This window comes from Jatropha curcas, chromosome 2, assembly GCF_041381405.1.
Source record: "Jatropha curcas cultivar XTBG-Jc1 chromosome 2, XTBG_Jcur_1.0, whole genome shotgun sequence".
NCBI lineage: Eukaryota > Viridiplantae > Streptophyta > Magnoliopsida > Malpighiales > Euphorbiaceae > Jatropha > Jatropha curcas.
Window position 1 is genome coordinate 23,723,511 of NC_143152.1, and position 27,124 is coordinate 23,750,634.

Sequence of the window (27,124 nt, forward strand, 5' to 3'; positions counted from 1 at the left end):
AATAATATAAAAAGACGTAATTGTTGGAACACAAAGAAAATAACATAGTTTTGTGAAAATACATAAAAAAAATAATGATAACAATAAACAATACGAAAATAAAATAAAAGAACATAAAGTGACAATACTTAAAATAAAAGGGTAACAGAAAAAATAATAATGATAAAAAAAGAAAAAAAAAGTACTACACTTCAAGGAAAAGAAAAAGAAAGAATAATAAAAATAAATAAGTAAATAAGTAAATAAAAATAAAAACAAAGAATGCATGTGGCGTTAATAATGGAGAATAAAGAATGAATGTTACTTTCAACATGACACATGTAGGAAAGAAAAATAAATAAATAAAAGAAATAAACATGACACAACCATTGTGAAGAAGCAACTGGTTTTTCCACGGCTGTGCTTCAAGGCACGGCCTGACCGTGTACAACACTGACTTATATATACTGGACATCTTCATTCTGACAGGGGCATGTTACGCAATAAAGTCAGGTCGTGTATTTTACTATAAAACCAAAATTTGCTCTTTAGATCTGCAAAACTGATTAAGTTTGGGTATTTAAAAAACTAATAAAAAATTTAAAATTTTCTAAGTTAACACTATAGCTTACAAAAAATTATAATAATAATCATAAATAATAGTAAAGAAAAATAGAAACCGAGGATGATTCCCAAAAAAAAAAAAAGAAAAAAAATGCAGCATGGTCTGGGGATGCTCTGTGGCATGGGGGTGCTATGTAGGACGGGGTGCTAGGTAGCAAGGCCCGGGCGTGCTAGAGCCTGACTATGGGCATAATTTTCTCTGGAGACAGCACGGGGGTGCTAGTTAGCACACCTTGACCGTGCTAGAGCCTGACTCTGGCACTTTCAATTAGTTTTCAAGCCTTTTTAATCATTCCTTGACCTACAACAGACTGTCAAACACCAAAATAAAAGAAAATAATGGTTTAAAGATGGAAAAACAAAATGAAAAATACAAATAATAATAAAATAAAATAAAATTGCAAAGGAAAAGAAAGAAAATAATGGGTTGCCTCCAATTAGCGTTTTGTTTAAAGGCTTTAGACTCGACTTTTGAGAAGTTTATCAAATAACAGCTTTCGCTCATAGTATGTATCATGTAATATCATACATGGGTCTTGTTTGACAATGCCCTCATGATTGGCTAGTTTAGGAAAATTTATGTTCGTCTTATCAACAACATCTTGCTTTGAATGATGAACTTGGGGAAAAAAACTGTACTAAATCATAGAGAACATAATTTATTAAAGGTGGTATCATTAGAAAGAAAGGATCTTCCGATGGTGTATCTATAAAAACCATTGATGAGCTCAAATCAATAGTCTCAATTATTCCTTCATCAACCAATATTGCTTGCTGCTTGTGTTCATTTAAAATCTCACCCAACACCCCTTCCAGTTGTACCTTACCTTTTTCATGGTCATTAATAATCATGTGTGGAAACAAGAAAGTGAGATTTAATCTATCTTCAAAGGAGTTGCATTCTTCACATATAGGCTTTACTTCTTCTAAAGGTGCAATTTCCCATGAAGTTTCCTCATAATTCATCTTGCACTCATCATCTTGATATCCATTAGTTGTCATGGTTATCAATTCCGCTGCTTGTACCTCCAAATTCTTTATTGCCGCTTGTTGGATCTTAAAACTCTCGCGAGTTTCATTCATAAATTCCATGTGAGATTTAGTAAGGGTAGCAATTAAATCCTCTAAATTCTTCTGTTTCTCTTCTTCATACTCAAAATTTGGAGGATATCGGTGATTCCAACCCTACAGTGAAGGATCCCAATACCAACGGTAGTCAAAATCTACCATATCATTTAACATGTAAAGTACATCTTCATAGCTACTTTCCAAAAGGTGAATATTAGTTGCCGAAAATCCATTATCTACCCAACTTCTAGTTTCTTCATCTAATCTGACAGCTTATTTCGCAAGTGTACGAATCGCTACAAGTAATATATGATGAGTAAGATATCGTTCCCACGAGGATTGTAATCCAAGTACCAAAATTATGTTATCTTGTTATTATTTAAACGATAATTGAGAGAATTGTTTTTATAGAAATTAAATTCAACAAGTAAAAATAAGAAGTTAAGTAAGCAATTATTGATTAAAGAAATCAAGGAATTGAAACTACTAGGGGTTTTGATTTCACTTAATTCTATCCAATTTATTTCATTAGTTCATTAATCAATTTAATTATTCAAGTAGGGGAAACAACTCTGAATTCACTAACAAGCTCTTCCGATGTATTGCTAGCTATTTTAATTCCATTTAATTACCTATCTTCCAATAGCGTAATCAAATATGAATTAAATCATTAAGTTATGTAGTTGTTTATGAATTTACAATTTAAAGTTTGATAAATCATAAAAACCCCCCATGAGTCAAACCATATAGCTTCCGCATCAAGTTATTATTCTCATGTGTTTTATTAACCTTTTCTTATCAAAGATCCTTCTTCCGATAGTGATAATTAAAATAAATCAATCTAGGGGAAAATTCTGCCTAGAAGCATTAAGTTCATTAATAAATCATAACTTGAATAAGGAAAAATAAATCTAATTGCATAAATTGGAAAAGAGATTAAGCTACATCAAACCCCCTAGTATAAGAGTTTAGTTACACATAGTACTTAAATAAAACTCAACAATACTTGATAAATATTCCATAATCAATAAAGATAATGAAAGAAATAAACAAGATTAAGAGTTTAGAAATAAGAACTAGTGATAGGTTGCTTGGATGGCTTCCTTGAAACTTTGCACAACTCTTGAATTCTTAACTAAAAATAAACTATAAAACTATGAGAGAAAGAAAGAGTGAAGTGTAGTGTAATGTGTGGGATGGGATGCCCTTTTAGATGAACTCTCCTCTTCTTTATATAGACTTCTTTGATATAGGATTCCATATGGTTTAATGATCAAAGTCTTCTCTTGTTAGGTTGTAAAGCTCTCTTTTAGGTCTCCATTTTCTTTAATCATGACTCACCCATGTGCATAGAGTTGATCTTGGTTTGCATGTGAGGAAAGTTGTCCAAGATTTGCTCTATAATTTGGTGGAAGTTGGTTGGCAACTTTTGACTAAATTTAGGATTTCTTGCTTGGCACGGGCGTGCTGCCTGGCACGGTCTGGGGCGTGCCAGGCTCTGGAAGTCTAGGGCTCTCAGCACGGGCCGTGTTGTTCCGCACGGTCTGGGGGAGTTCCAGGGCACGGGCGTGCGTACTGGCACGGCTGCGGGCGTGCATTCTTTTGGAAGTTGTGTAGCACGAGCGTGCTTCAGCAGCATGGGCCAAGTTTCTATCTCTAGTGCATGCACGGGCGTGCTCTTTGGCACGATCTGGGGCGTGCATCTCTCTGGAAGTCCGAGGCATTTGAGGCACGGACATGCGCCTTAGCATGGGCTGGGGCGTGCGCCCTCTGGCTCTTTACTTTGATTTGCCTTGTGTTTGGCACGGTCGTGCGCCTTAGCACAGGCTGGGGCGTGCTAATCATGTTTTGCCTTATTTTTGTCCTTTTCTTGCGAAATCCTACACTTTTCCTCAAAATCAAGTGAGTTGTGTTTCAAAGAAGCTTTTAAGTGAAAACATAACAATATAATATTAAAACAAATTTAGATAAATTAAAAATGCTAGAAATCTTAGTGAAAATTATAATAAAAATACTATAAAAATTAGCACTATCATAATCTACAGTAGAATATGTAAGTGAGATATTTATTTGTAAAAAAAAGTCTAAAAATAGCAATCCATTATTTTTATTAGTTCCATAACATCTTTTTTTTATTTTATTATTTTAGTAGCAATTTCTTCTACATGTATAGGTGGTAGAAGTTGTGATATTTGAGTCGCAAAGGATTTTTGCATCCTACACTTAATTCGCATATATACACATATTATGTGTTTCCAATTTAACCAATAAGAAAAATTTATGTTAAGTGCAAAAAAAGAGTTCCTAAAACATAATTATTTTTATTTCAAACAATTACAAGAGGTTATTAGACTAGCATTCCTCAATAAGGAAAAATATTTTTCTAAGATAAAATTTGTTAAGACTTGGCTATGGCCCATTTGTGGGCTAAATCAAACACAATAGGGATTTTTTTAAACTTGTTTCCACTTTATTATTTTTTTAAGTGAATAATCAGAAATATATACCCTCATTTAAAAAAAATATATATTTTTATTAGTTTGGTCAGAGGATAGACTAAAGACCGAGTCTAAGTAATTCGTAGCACAACTAAATTCAAAAATATTATTAAACTTTCTATACAAAAATATAGAAACATATTATCAGTATATCATATTTGTATACGGTCTTCTCTTAATAAATTTCTATTTATTTCTTCTAAAAAAAAGAAACTAACACTTTTTAATAATAATCCTTATTTTATAATTCTTTGGTTAATCACAAGCCAATAAATACCTTATTAAAATAAAAATTAAATAAAATTCTACTAACTTATAGTATAATGTACTCTAACAATAATAACAACTCAATATTTTTAGTTTAAAATTTATACTAAATACTTTAAATCATTCAGTTGTTATTTCAAAAAAATTCATTGTCGTTAAATGATATTAATTTACTCTATTTATTTATTTTCATTTCTCGTGAGTAATCCCACATCTTGTTTTTTTTTTTTAAAAAAAAAAATTCATTTGTATCTCACATCCATTTCAAATGAGATTAATCTCTTTTTGGAATTTATAATTGTTCCTTTCTTTTAAGTGCTTCTTCCACAACATTTTAGTTTAAATTATTTATAATACTTGTATTACTCGTCATTACTTAAATTTCAATTTTATTAAATGACATCTCAATAAAAATTACAAAAAATAATTTTTATTTGTTCTATCAACTTGTTTTGAATATTAATTTTCAAAATTGCAAAAACAATAATAAAAATTAAAATTACCACTAAATAGAAAGTGAGTTGTTCATACTCTTAAAATAAGTAATACAACTAATAGTTATATCATACAAAAGAAAAAGAAATATATATTTACCTTATTTGTAGGATTGCATCATTATTATACAACTCAAGCATTTGATTTTATGCAATATATATTCTCCCTAATATGATTGAATTAAAATAACATACCAATAATTAGGAGCTAAACCAATTCAGAAAATATGGGACTGGAAAAACTTCTCATTGTGTGTGTCATTGGTTTTCTCTTCTCTTCCGTTAGCAATGCAGGTAATCTATCTTTCGCTTTCCTTTGATGGTTTAGATTAATTGAATATGAAATGTTAAGAATTAATCTCAAATAATTCAATAATAACCTAGATCGTGCAAACCACTAGATTCAACAAAATAGATTGAATAAGAAAAGGTTGCATACCTGACATCGTTGTTCGTCGATCTTGATGTATAGAATTAGGTTTGCAGCCTTCCAGAGAATTGAAGAATCGATTTAGCGGAAGCAATACGAAAGGAACGTAAAACTGAATCGTATTCAACTCCTCTGGGGACCACGACCTTTATATACCTGTAGGGTTAGTACAATTCCTATTTCGGTCCTTTAACGAAATAGGAATTATATAATGGTCTCTACACTTAATATCTATAATTAGTTGATACCTCAATAGTCAATTATTCACAATCAAGACCACATTTGAAATTGACTTTACAATTAGACTGCTGTACATATTTAATTTTACATATTAAGCCCACAATAGAAAATTAAATCCAACATGAAATTCTATAGTATTGCCTTATTATATAGTTTGTTCAAAAAACAAACTTCGTGAATGTGAAGCAGCTTAAATTCTCATTATTAAAAAATGATAAAATTGAAAGATGATGTTACTAAGGCTATATGATGAAATATATTAATTTTATAAGTCTTGATTTTTTTTATACAATGAAATAAAGGAATCTGACAAAGTTATAAAATGTTTAAATTCTATTGGTCCAAATGAATTTAATCTTTTCAAATTTAATGATTATAGGAATAAAAAAAATAAAATTATGATATTTTTTGTTTATTTATTTATATACAGAAAATATTCAAGTAGATACTGTTGATCCTTCCTGCATTGCGAGATGCTTGGGTGCCTCTTGGGATCCTCAATGCCCTGCGGAGTGCATTAAGAGAGGGTATACATCTGGCCAATGTCGAGCTGCTTCCCACCCTGCTCTGCCGAAAATTTGTTGTTGTTATCGCTGATGCCAATTCATAATAATAATAATAATAATAATAATAATTGTCATAGTGTTTACTTTATAGGGTGAAGTTTGAAGTAAACATTTCTTTTGGCAATTATCAATAAAATTGGATTGTGCATGTCATTTTATTTTCCATTTGGTCATATTGGAAATTCTTAAAAGCAATTTTTTTCTTTTACTCGTAAGTGTATCCTCTCACTTCCCATTTAATTATTAGATGAAGACAAATTCTTTTCGAACCAAGGAACGACTATGTTAAACATTATCCCCAAAAGGTCGAGCCTTCGACGCGATCCTAATCACTGGAGTAGGTTCATAGTGTTAGAAATTTATGTCAAGGGCATGACCGTCAACATGATAAATCACAAGTGATTAAATGAATTTTATAAAATTGTATAGAATTTTTGTATTCTTAACTTTATACAACTGATTATATTTGGATTAAATTCTAGGAAAATCAATAGACTTTATATTAGCAAAGTTATATTATTATTATTCAATATTGTCGCGCCCGACTCCAACCACTGGAGAAATTGTTCGCTTTGGATCAAGCCGAATCAATCCGATACTGGATTGGCAGGATTCGCACGGTTTTGTCCCGCAGGTGAAATGGTGAACTTCTCAGGTGGTCACCAATTTTAGGATTTCTGTCAAGTAAGCACGCTTAACCTTGGAGTTCTTCCAACTCTCTAAGGTATTTCACTAAAAGGCGCATCTGCTGATTAGTTTCTCCCTTTTCGATATATGATTCGATTCATTTCTGTATCCTGCAGTCGAGATATCACAAATATACTTTAACATAAAGAGTGAAATAACTTAACATACTTATTCTAGCCTCTTATATGGTATTCCATTATTAATCTAAAGGAATTGTATTACTTAAAAATTAAACTCATTAAAATGTTTTACCTTCTTTATACTTAATTAAGCATTCTCAAAAGGAGCTCGACTATTTTGTTTAATTAAGTTGTTAAAAATGCATTAAACGAGGTGTGGAAATTTGTCATTAAAGTTTCTTAAAAAAAAAAGTAGTGTTACTGCTAGAGCATTATTTGTGAATGGTAGAATAATAAATTTATAAAAATAGTAATCTTACTATTTTACCCCTCTATTAACCGGTTAAAAAGTAAAAACCAATCCCATGGAAATTGAACGGACATATCTATGTTTTTTTTTTTCTCTTTCATCGACAAAACCAGGTTTAGAATAGCTATGAAAAATGGTAAGTGAGAAACAATAAAAATAATAAAAACAAACCAAAGAGTTGCAGGTTTGACAAACTAATTAGCTTCACTTCTTCTGATCTCCTAATAAAAAAAAAAAAACTCCGGGTAAAATCTCTTGAATTAGAGTTCTTTGTTGTGCAATTGAAAAAAAATGGAAGCTAAGTAATTACTCAAAGGACAATAAGTTTTAGATTGCTTCTTTCCTCATTGCCTGGGTTACCACTCTGGTCTTAGAATAATCTCCTCTTATTTATATGTTTTAAAGGTTCGTGTCTAATTATATGTTTTATCGATTCATTTTATTGGTAGGTTTCTAAAAATTTTATTATTATTATAATTATTGTTGTTGTTATTATTATTATTATTATTATTATTATTATTATTATTATTTATTGAGTTTTACATAATGTCTTTTCTTTTAGAGTTTTGGTTATGTATACTGTGACAACAATTGTGTAAATTCACCTTTTATTTTATTGAAAGTAAATTAATGTTTTAAGCAGCAAATTAGTGATTTTAGTTATTAGATTATTATTTTATTGAGAGTAAATTAGTAATTCTAGTTTATTAACACTAACTTACAAAAATAAAATGTATATATCATGAGAGTATTAGTGTGTAAAATATAATGATGAGTAGCCTAGGCATGGTCGGTTCATTGAACTGCCAATTCAGGTTCACGGAACCGATTGTTGAAAATTTTTAAAATGTTGAACCTAAACTAGCCGTTGAACCGCCGATTCCGGTTCCGGCCTGTTCCGATAAACCGACGGCTCCAATCACGGTTTCCGGCGATATATATTTTTTTTAAATCGGTCTAACATTACATCTTTCTTTTAAAAATATTAATATAAGTTTAAAAAATATTGATAAATTTTATTTTAAATAAATTTTAGAATGTTCATACTCATATAAGAACAAAATTAATTAATTTTACAAAATAATCAAATAAATTATCACTTTATTTTGTTTAAATGTTATTAACTAAATAAATTATAAGAAAATTTTGAAAAATACTTCAAAAGAATGTAATTTTAAACTTAGTAAACAATTTAAAAGGGTAAAAAAAAGTTAAAAATAATATAAGTTTAAACTAAATATTTCTCTCTCTTTTTACCATTTTACTTTTTAGATTTTTAACTTTTAAAATAAAGTGTATTTTGAAAAAAAAAAATCTTAAGTAAAGTATATCATGTAGTAAAATATTATTGAGACTTCTAGAGATGTATAAAATAGGTTAAGTGATTGTCATTTTGAAAATAAAAATAGAAAATTTTTTGTTCGAACGGGATCGGAACCACCGATTCTGGGCCGGATTTAACATTCACAAGAACCTTAACCGGCCCTTGAACCGCCCGTTTCGGTTTAAAATTTTGAACCAACGGTTCTGATCCGGTTCCGATTCATCTACAATACGGTTTGATTCCAGTTCGGTTCCAGTTAAAAATGAACCCGTGGCCATGCCTAAGTAACCAAATGACATAAAATATTTTTAATATTCTTATAGCATGCCATACCTCTATACAACTACTAACTCAACCAAGTAGACCAAGGCAGATAAAATATTTATTATAATTAATTCATTTTATAATTCATCCATATCAGTGTTCATAAATAAAACATCCAGTCTCATAATTGCACCGATATATTTTATTACAGTCTGAAAAATATTCTATTTCATAAATTCTCTTTATTCATAAAAATCATATTTTTCTATGCTAAATATTTCATCATAATTTCATATCCATAAATCATATATTAAACACAGAATCATACTTCTTTTCTTATAATCTATACATAATTGCATAATCCTATATTAATTTCACAAAGAATATTTTATTTCATAAAATATTATATTATGGCATAAAAAATTCATATCATCCAATTAAATCCATAATCATGGCATATTATCATATAATCACTCATACTTCGCTAATAGGCACAAATTCCAAGACTTTCCAAGGCCCTAATATTAAACATGGTATATCACCACCTAATTAATCCATATTTCACTTATTTTCTAATATTCTCCTAACTTGAACTTAAGTGGATCAATAATTAATTAATTGATCTACGAGGATTTTTAAACCTAATATTTCTTTAGCTTTCTAAATTATAAAATCGTATTATTTACCAAATAAGTAGCTAATTAATCTAGATATCACCAATTAACTATCTATCCACTTAATTTAATTACTACTAACCAATTGATTTATTACTACTACTTAATTATCACTAATCCTAATTAATCATCATCTTAATTAAGGATAAGTTAAAATTTAGTCCTTAAGGTCCTTATCAATTATAAATGGGTTCCACTTGGAATAAATAGATTGATGGTATATTAAATTATCCACAGTCCACAATTAATCCTTTTTAAGGGTTCAATTTATAATTATAGTCCTTAATTAGCCCAAATTGCTCTTTAGTCCATAATTAGTGAAAATTCACATTTTAGTCATTGGTTTAAGTCCTTAAAGTCTTCCTTTTGTCCAAATACTCCACAAGCTTAGGGAATTTGTCTTTTAATCCTTGGAATATGTTCCAAATAGTCCTCATCAAATGTCAAAGTTGCACATTGGTCCTTCCATGGTTTGGCCCACCGTAGTTAGTGCACTAGAGGACTAGGGATGAAAGCGGAACAGGTATTTAAGGGTACTTGATCCGATTCCATTCATTTATTACAGATTTGGGTAGTTGTAAACGAGTTTAAAATGAATATGGATAGTAAAATTACTACCCGTGATAAATTCGGGTAAGGTACGGATTTTAGTCAATGGATATCCATTACCTGCTACCCATTAGGTTAAACGGGTAGCCTTGGGGGTACCTGCGGATACCCTACCCATTTATCTATAATAATAATATATTTATCATATAAATGTTGGTTCAAAGATTTGAACCTTTGACCTTTTTTTTTTAAAAATAAGGATATTTAATTGGTGGTTGTGTATTTGGATAAATTTTTAGTTTATATGATGCTATTAGTTTAATAAATTTTTATCTATATGTGGTTGTTTCTTGAAAGAACCTTAACTTTCTTCTTCTTTTTCATTTGAAGATTCTACAAGCTCTAATAGTTTAAGTTTTACTTAAGATTATGATGTTAATGATTACTGGTTTTAGTTTCAAGAAAAAAAATACTACTGGTTTGAATCGTTAATTTAAATGATGTTTAAATATAATCAGGTTCGAATTATTAAAATTTTGCGGGTATCCTACCCAATTTAAATGGGTTTTAAACAAATATGGATAATAAAATAATTAGGATATGATAATTAAGCAGATATTTAAATGGATTTTTAATGAATACAGTTAGTATAATTTTAAACGCATACAGATACAGATAGTTTAAACTCAAATATCCGCTCCATTTCCACCCCTCCAATTTGAAAATTTATAATAATTATACCCTAATTTAAAATTAATGTCTAAAAATCAATAAACGATGCAAATATAGGTCCCGTTGACTGACATATAGGTTAAACTAACCCAACCCCAAACCTAACGCATCGTTTTGCCTGAACTCCTCTCCTTTTGTTTCCTTTTCTCTTTCTTCTTCTCCAGGTCGCCTCTTCCAACACTTAAAAGCTGTAACTATTTCTGTTTGTGAACAGATTGATAGGTGTCTAATGCCACCAGATGGACCAGATTCATGGCCAGAAGTAGATAGCCAAAAGCAATGGCTAGTTTTTATAAACTTGATGGTAGGACTCTTACTGGAAAAGGAACTATTGAAGGCAATGGAGACAAGTGGCGGGATCTACCCTGCAAACCTCATAGGGTAATTTTACTTTATCTAGTCTTGCTCTTTGTTTTCGTAATATTTTCATCAACTATCTGATTCTTTGATGAATAATAATGAACTCCTCTTAGAATTAAATTAATAATGCCATACTAAATGTGATTTCAGGGTCCTAATGGAGGATCCTCGAAAAGACCATGGGACATCACTGCAGTAAGCGATAATTAAAACCAAATTACAAAAGCATTATTTATTTATTTATTTTAAGTTTCACCTATTAATTAACATCTTTAATTGTTCTTTTTGATTCAGCTAATTCGGTTCTTCATGAGCTCTAATATGATCGGGTGAAAGTGCTGAAGAGGCGACCCGGAGAAGAAGAAAGAGAGGAGGAAAAGAAAGGAGAGGGGTTCAGGCAAAACAGTGCGTTTTGAGTAGAGGTTTGGGGTTAAGTTAGTTTAACCCTGTGTCAGTGTGTGAGACCTATATTTGTATAGTTTATTGATTGTTAGACATTAATTTTAAATTAGGATATAATTATTACAAAACATTCAAATTGAGTTAAGGTCAAGATCAAAATGGAGTACCAAAGTTCAGGAACTTTAAATGAAATACTCTTTCTTATTGTTTTCTCTCTCCTTGTCAATACTGATACTCCCAAACTCTACCCAACTTAAACAAATTCATGCCCAAATCTTAACGTCTACCAACTACGTCCAACAAGAACATTTCTTAATTTCTCGTCTTCTCTTCTTTTCAGCCCTTTCGGATTCAGGTTCTCTTAGCTACTCAACTGAAAATTTTCAAAGTATAAAAAACCCAAATGTCTCCATCTATAACATCATGATCAGGGCCTATGCTTTTGAAATCCGAGGAGATTATGATACCCATTTGTGTTGGGAAATAGTACTATACAAGCAGATGCTCACGCGTGGTGTCCCACATATTGTTACCATAGCAACTTCTCACTGCAGTGTTCTAAAATCCAGATCATACATCCCAAAACACAGTTCATTTGCATTCCAAAATGCTCCGAGACACGGTCTTGTTCTTCAAATTTGGCGAACCCTTTAGTTGGTACAAAATCAATGTAGAAACAAGGAGAAGAAGCTACAACTAATTCATATTTGAATTCTGTTGGACCTCTTCTTCCTTCTTTCTCTAAGAGATTCATTAAATAGTATGCAAATAGTTGTTTATGGTGTTTCCAGAATGAAAACCTTATGGGTATCTCTTCTACTTGTTGAATAAACTTTAATATAGCTCAGATCTATTATTCATAGAATTTGTTTGACAAGAATATACAATAATCGGAAGCGTACCTTGATTCATAACGGCAGATCTATGTTATGGGTTACCTTGTTGGGACAATTCGATTCTCACTGTAACAGCAAATCTACGTTTCTTCACTCTGGCCTTTTGTCCGTAAGTGCTCTCTTAATGGTCAGAGAATAATCAACAGCTGCGGGAGTTTCTTTATGAGCTCTCTCAAACAAACTATTTTCGTATGTGTTTGAAGGAGCCGTCACACTCTCTTGTTTCTGTGTTAACTCTAATATGTTGATTTCTTTATCTTTTATAAGGCAGAGGAAGGCTATTAAAACCCTAACTGGCTCTTATCCATTAAGCCTAATAACCATCATCTTGGGCCACCTTAATTAGAACCAGTCCTTTAATCACATGGGCCACATACAGATTATTAAATAATCTAACAATCTCCCACTTGGCCCATGTGCATTTCTTGAATCTATCATGTTTACCTTAAATTGAATTAAGATGATCGGATTATGGCGGTCACAAGTCATTGAACAACATGATTTCTTCCATATATCACAGACCACTTCAATTCATAAAACTTTAATGGAGAAACTATTCAACAATCAATACATTATTACAATCAACTGTTATTGTTATCTCCCTCAAACCATTATTGTATACATCTATAATGTGGATAACATATAAACAAGCAAAACACATCTTTAATTGAATTCTCAAGTGTCACAATAATATGAGCAAAACAACCATATGTATATATATATACAAGTTTAAACATCATGCTAACAAGGACTTATCTATAATGCCCATCCTATCAACATGGCCAGTGAAGATTTTGGGCGGTAAACCTTTAGTTAGCGGATCCGCTATCATCAGATCAGTACTGATATGCTCAATTGACACTTTGTGTTTTTGCACTTCTTCTTTCACAGATAGGTACTTTAAATCCATGTGCTTTGCACCCTTAGAGTACCTATCATTCTTAGAGAAGAAGACAGCTGCGGAATTATCACAGTAAATTCTCAACGGTCTAGCTATACTGTCGACAATGCCTAGACCTGAGATAAAGTTCCGCAACCACAATGCATGAACAGTGGCCTCAAAGCATGCCACAAATTCAGCCTCAAAGCATGCCACAAATTCAGCCTCCATAGTGGAAGTAGCAACGACAGATTGCTTTCCACTTTTCTATGATACTGCTCCTTCGGCTAGAAGAAACAAGTAGCCAAATGTAGACTTTCTCGAATCTACACAACCGGCATAGTCTGAATCCGAGTATCCCACCAGTTCTAGATGGCTGGACTTTCTATAAGTGAGTATATGATCCTTAGTGCCTTGTAAATACCTAAGTACTTTCTTTGTAGCTTTCCAATGGTTCATCCCGGGATTACTTTGATATCGCCCTAACATTCCTATGGCGAAACTAATATCCGGTCGAGTACATGTTTGAACATACATTAAGCTACCAACCACTGACGCATATGGAATAGACTCCATCTCTTTACGTTCCAAATCATTTTTAGGACATTGCATTTCGCTGAACCTATCTCCTTTCTGAATTGGAACTATTCCTGTGGAGCATCTTTCCATTCTGAATCTCTCTAATACCTTATCAATGTAAGCTCTTTGAGACAATCCTAACAGTCCTTGTGATCTATCACGGAATATTTCTATTCCAATCACAAAGGATGCCTCTCCCATATCTTTCATTTCAAAGTTCTTAGAGAGAAAACCCTTTACATCATGTAACAACCCAACATCATTCGCAGCAAGAAGAATGTCATCAACATATAGGACTAACATAATGAGCTTGCTCCCACTGACCTTCATATAAATACACCGATCAACAGTGTTTTCTATAAAACCATATGAAGTGATGGTATTATTGAACTTAAGATACCATTGACGGGAAGCTTGCTTCAGTCCATATATTGACTTCTTTAACTTACACACCAAATTTTCCTTTCCTGTGGCCACAAATCCCTCTGGTTGGTCCATATATACTTCCTCCTCTAAGTCACCATTAAGAAAGGCTGTTTTTACATCCATTTGGTGAAGCTCTAGATCATAATGAGCCACCAAAGCCAAAATAATTCTTAAAGAGTCCTTTTTGGAAACTGGAGAAAAGGTCTCTTTATAATCAATGCCATCCTTCTGAGTGTAACCTTTAGCAACAAGTCTGGCCTTATATCTTTCAATGTTGCCCTTAGAGTCCCGTTTGGTCTTAAAAACCCATTTACAACCAACTTATTTTGACCCCTCAGGCAACTCGACTAAATCCCAGACTTGATTGTCACTCATTGATTGCATTTCTTCCTTCATAGCATTAAACCACTTTTCAGAATTATCACATTCCATGGCTTTCTGGAAAGAGACTGGATCCTTATCAATGCTCAATTCACATTCATGCTCAAGTGAGTAAACCACATAATCACTAGAAATAGCTGACCTTCTTTGCCTTTGTGACCTCCGTAATGCTATTTCTTGTGAAACCACTTGATCATTTGTGAATTGTTCATCATTTACTGGTTCATCATTTATATGGTCATTTTGTGGGTTTGGAATGTTGTTTTGTTGTTCAACCATGTTGTTAAACCGTGATACAACAAGTGGAACAACAACCGAAGAAGAGACATTAGGAAAATCCATCTGAGTTGGATTTTCAATCTGAATCTCTTGCACATTCACCTTACGTGGTTCACTGCTCCCACTAATTTGGCCATTTTCAATAAACCGAGCATTACCAGACTCAACAATTCTCATACTATGGTTAGGACAATAAAATCTGTACCCTTTTGACTTTTCAGGATATCCTATGAAAAATCCACTAATCGTTCTAGCATCAAGCTTCATTTCATGTGGATTATATATCCTTACTTCCGCTAGGCAATCCCAAACATGAAGATGCCTCAGACTAGATTTCCTTCCCATCCACAGTTCATAAGGGGTCTTAGGAACTGCCTTACTAGGAACCCTATTAAGTAAATATGCAGCAGTCTTTAATGCATGCATCCATAATGATAAAGGTACAGTACAATTATTCAGCATACTCCTAACCATTTCCATAAGAGTACGATTACGCCTTTCAGCTACACCATTCTGTTGAGGTGTACCTGGCATTGTGTATTGCGCACAAATACCACGACTTTCAAGGAACTTTGCAAATGGACTTGGACATTGTCCATTCTCATTAAATTTACCATAATATTCACCACCTCTATCAGATCTCACCACTTTAACCTTTCTATTTAATTGCCTTTCTACCTCATTAATGAATATCTCAAGGATATCCACTGATTGAGTCTTTTCATGCAGTAAATATACATAACCGTACCGTGAGAAATCATCGATAAAGGTAATAAAATATTTTTAACCACCCCAAGAGGGAACATCAAAAGGGCCACATATATCAGTGTGTATAAGTTCAAGCAATTCACTGCTTCTTGTGGCTGGAGTCTTTAATGTGTGCTTAGTTTGCTTACCTTTAATGCAATCTATACACACATCCCAGTCAGTGAAATCCAATTGAGGTAAGATTCCACCTTTCACTAACCTCAAAATCCTTTCTTTGGATATGTGACCTAACCTTTGATGCCACAAGAAAGCAAAAGATTCATTATGTTCACTACGTTTAATACCTATATTGTGTTCAACATTAAACAGGGATTCAATAAATTCAGCATCAAGATTAAAACGATACAAACTATCAATCAAAGTACCAGAACCATAATAGTACTTAAGTTTGTATAATGAAAAAACACCATTACAAATCTTAAAACTGAAACCAACATTATCCAACCTCCCTACAGAAACTAGATTTCTAGCACATTCAGGAACATAGAGACACTTTTCAAGATCTAGATAACGACCAGTGTCCAGGATCAATCTATAAGTCTCAATTCCTTCTATTTGTGTCTTCATTCTGTTTCCCATGAATAGGAACTTTTCAGTTTCATTTATGGGTTGAATCGAAAGAAATCCCTGTATAATATGAGACACATGAGTAGTTGCACCAGAATCTAACCACCAGGTATTATTAGGCACTTCAATAAGATTTGATTCAAAACATACTGAAACATAAAGTATACCTTTCTTTTCAAACCAAATCTTCCTTTTAGGACAGTCCTTCTTGAAGTGACCATTCTTCCTACAGAAGTAGCACTTCAATTCCTTACGGATTTGGCCCTCATTAACCTTCATTAGGGCACTGTCCCTTTTCTTACCTTTCTTCCCTGATTTGTTGTTGCTGCTACTAGCTCCATTATGAAATGTGAGATTGATGGAGTGTTCCTTCAATTTCTTTAATCTCCCTTCCTCTTGTATTAACATGGCCTTGATTTCCTGAATGTTCCATTTTTCCTTAAGGGTGTTGTAATTCACCTGGAACTGACCAAACTCAAGAGGAAGTGAGTTAATAATAAATTGAACTAAAAATGATTCACTCACATCCATTCCCATTGATTTCAGTTTGGCTGCCAAATTCTGAATGCCAGTCACATGATCATGAATGGATTGTGACCAATCAAACTTCTTAGTCGTTAGCTCACTCATCAAGGATCCTACGATGGACTTGTCAGCTATATCCGATTGGGAGTATTCCTTAATTTTCAGCATGTACTCTCTAGCATTGTCTGTTCTGGGCATTGATGGCTTAACATTTTCAGCCATTATCATCCTCATTAAGTTCAAGCTCAGCCTGTTAGACCGCTCCCAAGCCTCATAATGAGACTTTTCAGTTTCAGTGCTGGTCTCTGTAATGGCTGCTGGCTTTTCAGAGACTAATGTCAAATCCAAGTCCAGAACTCCTAACTGATAATGGATTTGTTCGGACCAATCAGCATAGTTCAATCCATTGAACTTAATCAACCCAGTGCCCATAGCAAACATGTTAAAGGAAGCTGCAACATTACACATATACTCATACGTTAATGCTTTGAGTAAACATAAAATGGATTCAAACAAATAACAACTTTAATTGTGCATCTAAATTCACCTTTGGGTAATATTTAAATGCATAGCTTTAATCAATAATGATGCCAAGAAGAAAATTACTTTAATAGACTTTCATTGTGGAGCAACTCGCGAGCCTTTATGCAAGTCAGAGAGAAGCATGCCCGTGCTCATTGCAGCATGCCCGTGCTCCTTTCTGCAATCCAGTTACCTTTTTTTTTTTTTATTCCATTCAACTATTCAATAATCCTCCATACAATATGCATGTTATCTTTGGATATACATTCATATTAATTCGCACAATGATAAGTCTCTTTAATGCCATTGATAATAATTAATGGTCTACCTTTGGGTAACCTAACAAATTATAATCAACGAGCTCAATTGTTCAATTTTCACTATCATGTCATATAACGGCATCACACAAATATGAATAATTGAAAGCTGCATAATCAATGTCTAAAACAATCCAAATAAGGCCACTTTAGTGACCAACAAGTTTTCCATTCATTAAACATTGATTTATGCAAACTTTTATGAGATTAAATTAATATCTCAAAACTTTAACGACAGAACCCAATAATATGTCATAACCATTCTCTATAAATAATAACAAAATAATTTATAAAGCATAAAGAAAACAAACAGTTTTCAAATTTCTATAATTTTGGCTTCGCTTATACCATATAAATCAATTTCACCATACGAAATTAATTTTCATTAATTAAGCCAAACAAAACGCTATCTGATAAGTGTTCTTTTTATAGCATTCTTATTGTAATTTTGATTAAAATTTCTATTGCTTTTAATTTATTTAAATTAGTTTGCATGTAATATTGATATGTTTTTATTTAAAAGCTTCCTTGAAACACAACTCACTTGATTCTAAAGAAAATTGTAGGATTTTGCAAGAAAAGAAACAAAGAAAGGCAAAAATTCAAAAGGCATGCCCCAGCCCGTGCTAAGGTGCACTGCCGTGCCTGGCACAAGGCGAAACAAGTCAAAAGCCAAAGCCCGACACGCCCCAGCCATGCTGAGTTGCACGCCCGTGCGCACACTGGAGTGAAGAGCCCTCGCCCGTGCAGCTGAAACACGCCCGTGCTACACAAGTTCCAGACTTCCAGAGAACTGCACGCCTCAGCCCGTGTCATTCCACACGCCCGTGCGCGCTAAGCCAGACCTCCAGGGGACTGCACGGCCAGGAAACATGCCCGTGCGCGCTAGCATGCCCAAGCCGTGCTACGGAACACGACCCGTGCTGAATCCTCTAAACCTCCAAAGCCTGGCACGCCCCAGGCCGTGCCAGGCAACACGCCCGTGCCAAGCAAGAAATCAGAATTTTGAGTCAAAAATTGCCAACTAATTCCTACCATTTTCACAAGATGCTTTGGATACTTTCTGCACATGCCAGTCAAAGTTCAACCACGTGCACTTGGAAAGCCATAATTGAGAGCAATTTATGGCTCAATTTGGAGCTTTTCCACCTCACAAAGTTAGATTTTTTATCATTAAAACATGAGAAATGTTCCCCCAAGAAGTCTATATAAAGAGGAGAAGGAAGCCATCCAAGAGGATCCCATCTATCCCATACTCTACATCTCTTCTCCCATCTCTCATTTCATAGTTTGTATATAGTTTATTTTTAGAAGTTAAGTATTCAAGAGTTGTGCAAAGTTTCAAGGAAGCCATTCAAGCAACTTATCACTAGTTCTTATTTCTAAACTCTTAATCTTGTTTATTTCTTTCATTATCTTTATTGATCATGGAATATTTATCAAGTATTGTTGAATTTTATTTAAGTACTATGTGTAACTAAACTCTTATACTAGGGGTTTGATGTAGCTTAATCTCTTTTCCAATTTATGCAATTAGATTTATTTTTCCTTATTCAAGTTATGATTTATTAATGAACTTAATGCTTCTAGGCAGAATTTTCCCCTAGATTGATTTATTTCAATTATCACTATCGGAAGAAGGATCTTTGATATGAAAAGGTTAATAAAACACATGAGAATAATAACTTGATGCGGAAGCTATACGGTTTGACTCATGGGGGGTTTTCATAAGTTAATGACCTTAGGTTATGAATTCACAAAACAAACCATAAAACTTAATGATTTAATTCATGTTTGATTGCGCTATTGGAAGATAGGTAATTAGACTGGGTTAAAATAGCTAACAATACATCGGGAGAGCTTGTTAGTGATTTTTGGGTTGTTTCCCCTACTTGAATAATTAAATTGATCAATGAACTAATGAAATAAAATGGAAAGAGTTAAGTGAAATCAAAACCCCTAGTAGTTTTACTTCCTTGATTTCTTTAATCAATAATTGCTTGCTTAACTTCTTATTTTTACTTGTTAAATTTAATTTCTACAAACAATTTCCTCAATCATCGTTTAAATAATAACAAGATAACATAATTTTGGTACTTGGATTACAATCCCTGTGGATACGATACTCTACTCATCATATATTACTTGTGGCGATTCGTACACTTGCGAAATAAGCTGTCAAGTTTTTGGCGCCGTTGCCGGGGATTGGCAATACCAATATCAATACAAATTGTCTTGTTATTAATTTAGACATTTACTTATTCATCTTTAATTTCTCTATAGAATATCTCAGGTTTTATGCAAAGAAGATCCAGAAGGACAGAACCTCTGATCTTTGATCCAGAAATAGAAAAAACCTGCAGAAGAAACAATGCAGTAAGGAGAGCACAAGAAAACAGATCCGAACAACAATCAAACATGGACGGAATTAATCCTCAACTTCAGAATATACCTCTTGCTGCAAATCCTCAAATCATACAGCAGCCAAACGTCCATACCTTGCGAGATTATACTACTCCTTCTCTCAATGGAGCTACCTCCAGCATCACTAGACCAAGAGTGGAAGCAAATAATTTTGAAATCAAACCTGCAATAATTCAAATGCTTTCCACTTCTATTCAATATGGAGGACTGCCTAGTGAAGACCCTAATGCTCATATCACTAATTTCCTGGAAATTTGTGACACCTTCAAACAAAATGGTGTTTCTGAAGATGCCATTAAATTGAGACTCTTTCCTTTCACTCTAAGGGACAAAGCAAGATCATGGCTACAATCTTGTCCTGCTGGAAGTTTTACAACTTGGGAAGAGTTAGCCCAAAAATTTTTGGCAAAATTCTTTCCATCTTCTAAAACAACCAAATTAAGAAATGAGATTATGACTTTTGCTCATCATGATCAAGAAAGCTTGTATGAAGCCTGGGAAAGATTTAAAGATTTGTTGAGAAAATGTCCTCACCATAGTTTGCCCAAATGGTTACAAGTCCAAACTTTCTATAATTCATTGTCACCTAACATTAAAATCACTTTGGATGCAGCTGCAGGAGGATCCTTTGAAAGAAAAGAGATCGATGAGGCATACGATTTAATAGAAGAAATGGCAAGCAATAGCCATTATCAAAGCAGTTCTGAAAGAAGAAAAACTGCTGGAATTTATGAAATTGATGCCATCACAGCACTAAATGCAAAGGTTGACAACATGGTAAGAAAGTTAGATTTGTTAACCACTAAGTCTGTAAATTCTATCATGCAAACTTGTGACAGATGTAACGAACCACATGGAGTTGGAGAATGCATGTTAGATTCTGCAAATCCACAAACTTTGGAACAAGTGAACTATGTGAATGCATGTTAGATTCTGCAAATCCACAAACTTTGGAACAAGTGAACTATGTGATGAACCAACAGAGGAGGAATTATCCATATTCGAATCCTTACGATAACAGGCTGAGAAATCATCCGAACCTTTCATATGGTAATTCTAATAACACTTTAAATGCACCACCAGGTTTCTTACCTCCTGAAAAGAAGTCTCATGATGATCTCCTTACTACCCTTTCCAAATCGCACATGGACTTCATGAACGAAACAAGAGAACACAATAAAATCCAACAAGCTGCGATAAGAAATCTGGAAATCCAAATGGGACAGTTTGCAAACATGATGGCAGCCAGACCTCAAGGTACGTTACCTAGCAACACAGAAAAAAATCCTAAAGAGCAGGTACAAGCGATCACCTTGAGGAGTGGAAGAGAGTTGGAGGGCAAAACCAAGAAAGAGAAGGAGAAGGAGAAGGAAGAGGAGAAAAAGGGTCCTATCATCGATCTAGTGGAGAAATAAGAGGTAAAACCTTATGTTCCACCCATTCCATTTCCTCAAAGATTAAAAAAGATGCAAGATGAACAAAGCTTCATGAAATTCCTGGATGTCTTCAAAAAGCTTCAAATAAACATCCCATTTGCTGAAGCTCTTGCTCAAATGCCCAGTTATGCAAAATTCTTAAAGGAAATCTTGAGCAAGAAAAGGAAGATTGATGATCAAGGCATGGTAAAACTGACTGAAGAATGCAGTGCAACCATCCAAAACAAATTGCCACCAAAGCTAAAGGATCCAGGGAGTTTTCTATCCCTTGTAATATTAGCAATCTAAATTTTGAAAAAGCTTTAGCTGACTTAGGAGCTAGCATAAATCTGATGTCTTATGAAGTTTTTAAAATGCTAGGTATGGGGGAGCTCAAGCCAACAAGGATGTCTCTACAATTAGCCGATCGATCAATCAAATATCCCAAAGGAATTGTAGAAGATGTACTAGTCAAGATAGGAAAATTTATTTTTCCAGTTGATTTTGTCATCCTTGAAATTGATGAAGGAAGAGAGGGATCATTGATCCTTGGAAGACCTTTTCTTGCAACTGCAAGAGCTCTAATTGACGTACATGATGGGAAACTGACATTACGAGTTGGTCAAGAGGAGGTCGTTTTCGATGTGTTAAAATCTTGTAAATTACCTATGGACTGCGATGATTGCTTTAGAATAGATGTAATAGATACATGTGTAGATAAAACTCTATATAGCATAGACGATAATAATGCAGAAAAAGAAAAAGAAAAAGAAGACACATCACCCAACCAAGAACTGAAGCAGCTTCCTCCTCATTTGAAGCATGCATTTCTAGGTGAGAACAACTCCTTTCATGTTATCATTTCCTCTCACTTAACGCTTGATCAAGAGGAAGGGTTGTTGCAGGTTCTTCGGAAGTACAAGAAGGCAATAGGGTGGTCAATCTCTGATTTACAAGGAATAAGCCCAAGTATATGCATGCATAAGATCCTAATGGAAGGCGACTACAAACCTTCAATCGAACATCAAAGACGTTTGAATCCAAACATGAAGGAGGTGGTGAAAGCTGAAATCATAAAGCTTCTGGATGCCGGTATTATCTATCCAATCTCCGATAGTAGTTGGGTAAGTCCTATCCAAGTGGTGCCAAAGAAGGGAGGTATGACTGTCATCTTTAATGAAAACAATGAGCTAATTCCCACTAGAACAGTCACAGGTTGGCGTGTGTGCATTGATTACAGAAAATTAAACAAAGCAACACGTAAAGACCATTTTCCCTTACCCTTTATTGATCAAATGCTTGAAAGACTTGCAGGTTATCCTTTCTACTGTTTCTTGGACGGATATTCCGGGTACTTTCAAATACCCATTGCTCTAGAAGATCAAGAAAAGACTACTTTCACTTGTCCTTATGGCACTTTTGCCTACAGGAGAATGCCCTTCAGACTATGCAATGCTCCTACAACCTTCCAAAGATGCATGATGTCCATATTTTCTGATATGGTTGAGAAATCCATTGAGATATTTATGGATGATTTTTCTGTATTTGGTTCTTCTTTCGATACATGCCTTTATAATCTATCTTTAGTAATGCAACGATGTGAAGATACTAACCTTGTATTGAATTGGGAAAAATGTCATTTCATGGTTAGTGAAGGTATTGTCTTGGGGCATAAAATCTCTCAGCAAGGAATTGAAGTAGACAAAGCCAAAATAGAGGTAATTGAAAAACTACCTCCTCCTAACTCAGTGAAAGGCATAAGAAGTTTTCTTAGTCATGCAAGGTTCTACAAAAGGTTTATCAAGGACTTCTCAAAAATCACAAAACCTCTTTGTAATTTATTAGTTAAAGACGTCCCTTTCAATTTTGACAAAGAGTGTTTAGATGCTTTTAACAGATTAAAGAAGGAGTTGATCTCAGCACCTATCATCACTACACCAGATTGGACTCTTCCATTTGAACTTATGTGTGATGCGAGTGATCATGCTGTTGGAGCTGTTCTTGGACAACGAAAGGACAAGAAGTTGCATGTCATTTATTATGCTAGTCGCACATTAAATGACGCTCAATTGAATTATGCAACTACTGAAAAAGAATTGTTAGCTATTGTTTTTGCTTTTGAAAAATTCCGAGCATATTTAATTAGGGCCAAAACAATAGTTTACACAGACCACTCAGCCATCAAATATTTGCTAGAAAAGAAAGATGCTAAACCGAGACTGATTCGTTGGGTCCTCTTATTGCAGGAATTTGATTTGGAAATTCGGGACAAAAAGGGAACCGAGAATCTGGTGGCTGATCACCTTTCCAGGTTAGAATTAGGAGAAGAGGATACAACCGAGCTACAAATCAATGAGAGCTTTCCCCATGAGCATCTTCTGCTAATAACTCAAACTCCCTGGTATACTGATATAGTCAACTATCTTGTTTGCAAAATCATTCCCCCCAATTTTTCTTATCAACAAAAGAAAAAATTCTTCCATGATATCAAATACTACTATTGGGAGGAGCCATTTTTGTTCAAATATTGTAGTGATCAGTTATTTCGACGGTGCATACCGGAAAGTGAAATGGAAAGTGTTCTTAAATTCTGCCATTCAATGGAATGTGGAGGACATTTTGGAGCAAACAAAACAGCGGCACGTATTTTGGAAAGCGGTTTATATTGGCCTAATCTATTTAAAGATGCTTTTAACTATGTACGTCTTTGTGATTGCTGTCAAAGGTTAGGTAACATTTCAAAAAGACATGAGATGCCTTTGCATAACATTCTTGAAGTTGAAATCTTTGATGTTTGGGGTCTGGACTTCATGGGACTTTTTCCATCATCATATTCAAATCAATACATCCTAGTGGCGGTGGATTACGTGTCAAAATGGGCAGAAGCTATCGCATTTCCCAATAACGATGCCAAAAGTGTAATGAGCTTCATCAAGAAATACATTTTCACACGGCATGGTACTCCAAGGGCAATAATCACCGATGGAGGTAAGCATTTCTGTAACAAGTACCTTGACTCACTACTTTCCAGATATGGCGTTACACATCGTGTAGGTACTCCATATCACCCTCAAACAAGCGGACAAGTAGAAGTCACGAACCGGGAAATCAAAAAGATCTTGGAGACAACTGTTGGCCAATCAAGAAAGGACTGGTCCAAGAAGCTCGATGATGCTCTTTGGGCCTATAGAACTGCATTCAAGACGCCAATTGGCATGTCACCATATCGAATGATATACGGTAAGGCTTGTCACCTCCCTGTCGAGATGGAGCACAAGGCATATTGGGCAATCAAATTTCTTAACTTTGATACTAAGGAAGCTGGTCAAAAGAGGTTGCTTCAATTAAATATGATGGATGAAATGAGGCTCCACGCTTATGAAAATGCAAAGATCTATAAAGAACGCACCAAACAGTGGCATGATAAGTGTATTATTCTGCGGAATCTAAGGGTAGGCCAGCAGGTATTACTCTACAACTCTAGACTCCGCCTTTTTCCAGGAAAACTGCGCTCAAGGTGGTCCGGCCCCTTCACGATTAAAGAAATTTTCCCGCATGGAGCAGTAGAGATTATGGACAGTGACCGAAGTTTCAAGGTTAATGCTCACCGACTGAAGGTTTACCAAGGTGGAAATTTTGATCTTGTTAAGACCGCTATCAATCTTAAGTAAGCTTGAATCAGGTTCGGTACGTCGAACTTAACGACGTTAAACAAAAGTGCTTATGGGAGACAACCCATTTTCATTGTGATTATTTTTGTTTTATGTATTTGTCATGGTTTTATTTTATTTTTAAAGTTAAAAAAAAGTTAAGATAATCTGGGTGTGTAATTTAGCAAGACCGTGCTCAAAAAAAAAAAAAATTAAAATTTGAGAAGAAGAGGGTAACACGCCCTAGGCCGTGTCGCGCCCCACGCCCGTGCCCGCATGCATCAAGAGTCCCAGGAGCTTGCACGCCCTGTGGCGTGCAGCGACGCACGCCCGTGCTAGGTAAGATAAGTTGCCCTGCAGGAAAAAGAGGGTGCACGCCCTGGACCGTGTCATTCTGCACGCCCGTGCCCGCTTGCGCTGGACTTCCAGATAAGTGCACGCCCTGGACCGTGTCATTCTGCATGCCCGTGCCCTCTTGCGCTAGACTTCCAGAGAAGTGCATGCCCTGGACCGTGTCATTCTGCACGCCCGAGCCCGCTTGAATTTAGACATCCAGAGGACTGCACGGTTTCGACCGTGTCAAGTTCCACGGCCGTGCGCGCTACATTATTTAAACAGCACGCCCTAGCGCTGTTTCATTCAACTCAACACGCCCTAGCCGTCACAACCTCTTTCTCTCATTTTCTCTCATTTTCTCTCAATTTTCTCTTGTTTTCCCTCATTTTCTTGCAATTGTATCTGATTTTCTTCAATATTCTTCACCATCATGCCTCCTAGGTACAAGCGCAGCCGTCCTTCTTCATCTATAGCATCTAGACGCGGCTCCACCACAAGATCTTCCACACCATCTGACAGTCCACCGCCCCCTCCCTTTGATATGGGTTCCAACGACCAGTTAGAAAGGTACAACAAACTTCTACTACGCCCCATTTTACCAAATAAGTTTATTGATGATCATGCTTTGTCAATTGTGGGGCTTAAAGATGCTGTGATTGAACCGTTGAAACGTGTGGGGTGGGGTTCCTTTATTGAAATGAAAGACCTTGTGTATCCTCCCCTCACGTTAGAATTTTTAAGCTCACTTTCTGCATCAATTAAATTTCCAGCGAACAGTTTTAGGAATAAAATAACATTTAGACTCCTAGGAAGAAATTTTGAACTATCAATAGATGAGGTTAGTCACATTTTTGGTTTTCCTACTGAAAATGCGGTTACCCAAGTCCCGAATGATTTTATGGATCGTCATAGGTGGGGTGAGTTAGCAGACAGCAGTGTTTATAGTGCTAGATCATCCAAAGCATCAAAATTAAAAAGCCCAGCTTTACGATACATCCATAAGTTTTTAGTTCACACAATTTTTGGACGAAATGAGAGTGAAGGAGTTGTGGGGCGCGGTGAACTTTATTTTATCTGGGCTATTAAAAATGGGGTGTCGTTAAACGTGGGTTATTGGCTATGCCAAAAATGGGCTCGAGTGGCACGAGCCGACAAAGGAGCCATTGTGATGGGTAGTTTTGTTACACGCATCGCCACCTACTTAATGATGTGGGATCCAACTAGACCTATTTATGATAGCTTAGGAGGTGGTAGAGGGACTAGATTAAATATTGATCTTATGATTCATATGAAGATTGTGGAAAAATTTGGAGATACATATCGAGTAATAGGTGCCTCAGCGGAAACCACTGACGAGGACATACCTGCAGCTGCTGACATTGAGGAGGATCAGCCACCTCCTTTCCCTGGTTTTACTTCTGGTGCAGGTACATCCGGAGCTGGACCTTCATTCCAGGGCACTTCCACTGTGTCAAATGATGAGCTGTAACAGACTGATTTTTTCTTTTAGTGTCGGTAATAGTGATTTACCGGTCTGTGAATAGTACCATCGGTCCGGGACTTGGTATTATT

At 34.7% G+C, this 27,124-nt stretch overlaps 2 protein-coding genes, 2 long non-coding RNA genes and 1 other non-coding gene across 5 annotated transcripts; 4 read left to right on the forward strand and 1 right to left on the reverse strand.

The window, feature by feature from the left end:
• Positions 1-5,124: 5,124 nt before the first annotated feature.
• On the forward strand, positions 5,125-6,329 carry LOC149498435 (uncharacterized). Its single transcript, XR_016319800.1, has 2 exons — positions 5,125-5,224; positions 6,031-6,329. It is a non-coding gene; the product is annotated as an uncharacterized LOC149498435 (long non-coding RNA).
• A 4,580-nt stretch (positions 6,330-10,909) lies between these two features.
• Positions 10,910-11,792, forward strand: LOC110009744 (uncharacterized). Its single transcript, XR_002284624.3, has 3 exons — positions 10,910-11,206; positions 11,336-11,380; positions 11,480-11,792. It is a non-coding gene; the product is annotated as an uncharacterized LOC110009744 (long non-coding RNA).
• An 8,353-nt stretch (positions 11,793-20,145) lies between these two features.
• LOC149498436 (uncharacterized) lies at positions 20,146-21,566 on the forward strand. Its single transcript, XM_089717321.1, has 2 exons — positions 20,146-20,928; positions 21,450-21,566. The coding sequence occupies exons 1-2, from the start codon at positions 20,146-20,148 to the stop codon at positions 21,564-21,566; spliced, it is 900 nt and encodes a 299-aa protein (XP_089573447.1).
• Positions 20,587-20,693, reverse strand: LOC149498437 (small nucleolar RNA R71). Its single transcript, XR_016319862.1, has one exon. It is a non-coding gene; the product is annotated as a small nucleolar RNA R71 (small nucleolar RNA).
• A 668-nt stretch (positions 21,567-22,234) lies between the features above and the next one.
• LOC149498438 (uncharacterized) lies at positions 22,235-25,237 on the forward strand. Its single transcript, XM_089717322.1, has 5 exons — positions 22,235-22,724; positions 22,881-23,107; positions 23,813-23,967; positions 24,292-24,365; positions 24,450-25,237. Exons 1-5 carry the CDS (start codon positions 22,235-22,237, stop codon positions 25,235-25,237), a joined length of 1,734 nt encoding a protein of 577 aa, XP_089573448.1.
• The last annotated feature ends 1,887 nt before the right edge of the window (positions 25,238-27,124 follow it).

Coding starts and splice junctions, on each gene's coding strand:
- LOC149498436 (XM_089717321.1), top strand. CDS start 20,146: ATGGACGGAATTAATCCTCAACTTCAGAATATACCTCTTGCTGCAAAT. Junction 20,929..21,449: donor ATGCAAAGGTTGACAACATG/GTAAGAAAGTTA, acceptor CCTAAAGAGCAG/GTACAAGCGATCACCTTGAG.
- LOC149498438 (XM_089717322.1), top strand. CDS start 22,235: ATGGACTGCGATGATTGCTTTAGAATAGATGTAATAGATACATGTGTA. Junction 22,725..22,880: donor AGTGGTGCCAAAGAAGGGAG/GTATGACTGTCA, acceptor AAAGACTTGCAG/GTTATCCTTTCTACTGTTTC. Junction 23,968..24,291: donor CTAATAACTCAAACTCCCTG/GTATACTGATAT, acceptor TTGCTGTCAAAG/GTTAGGTAACATTTCAAAAA.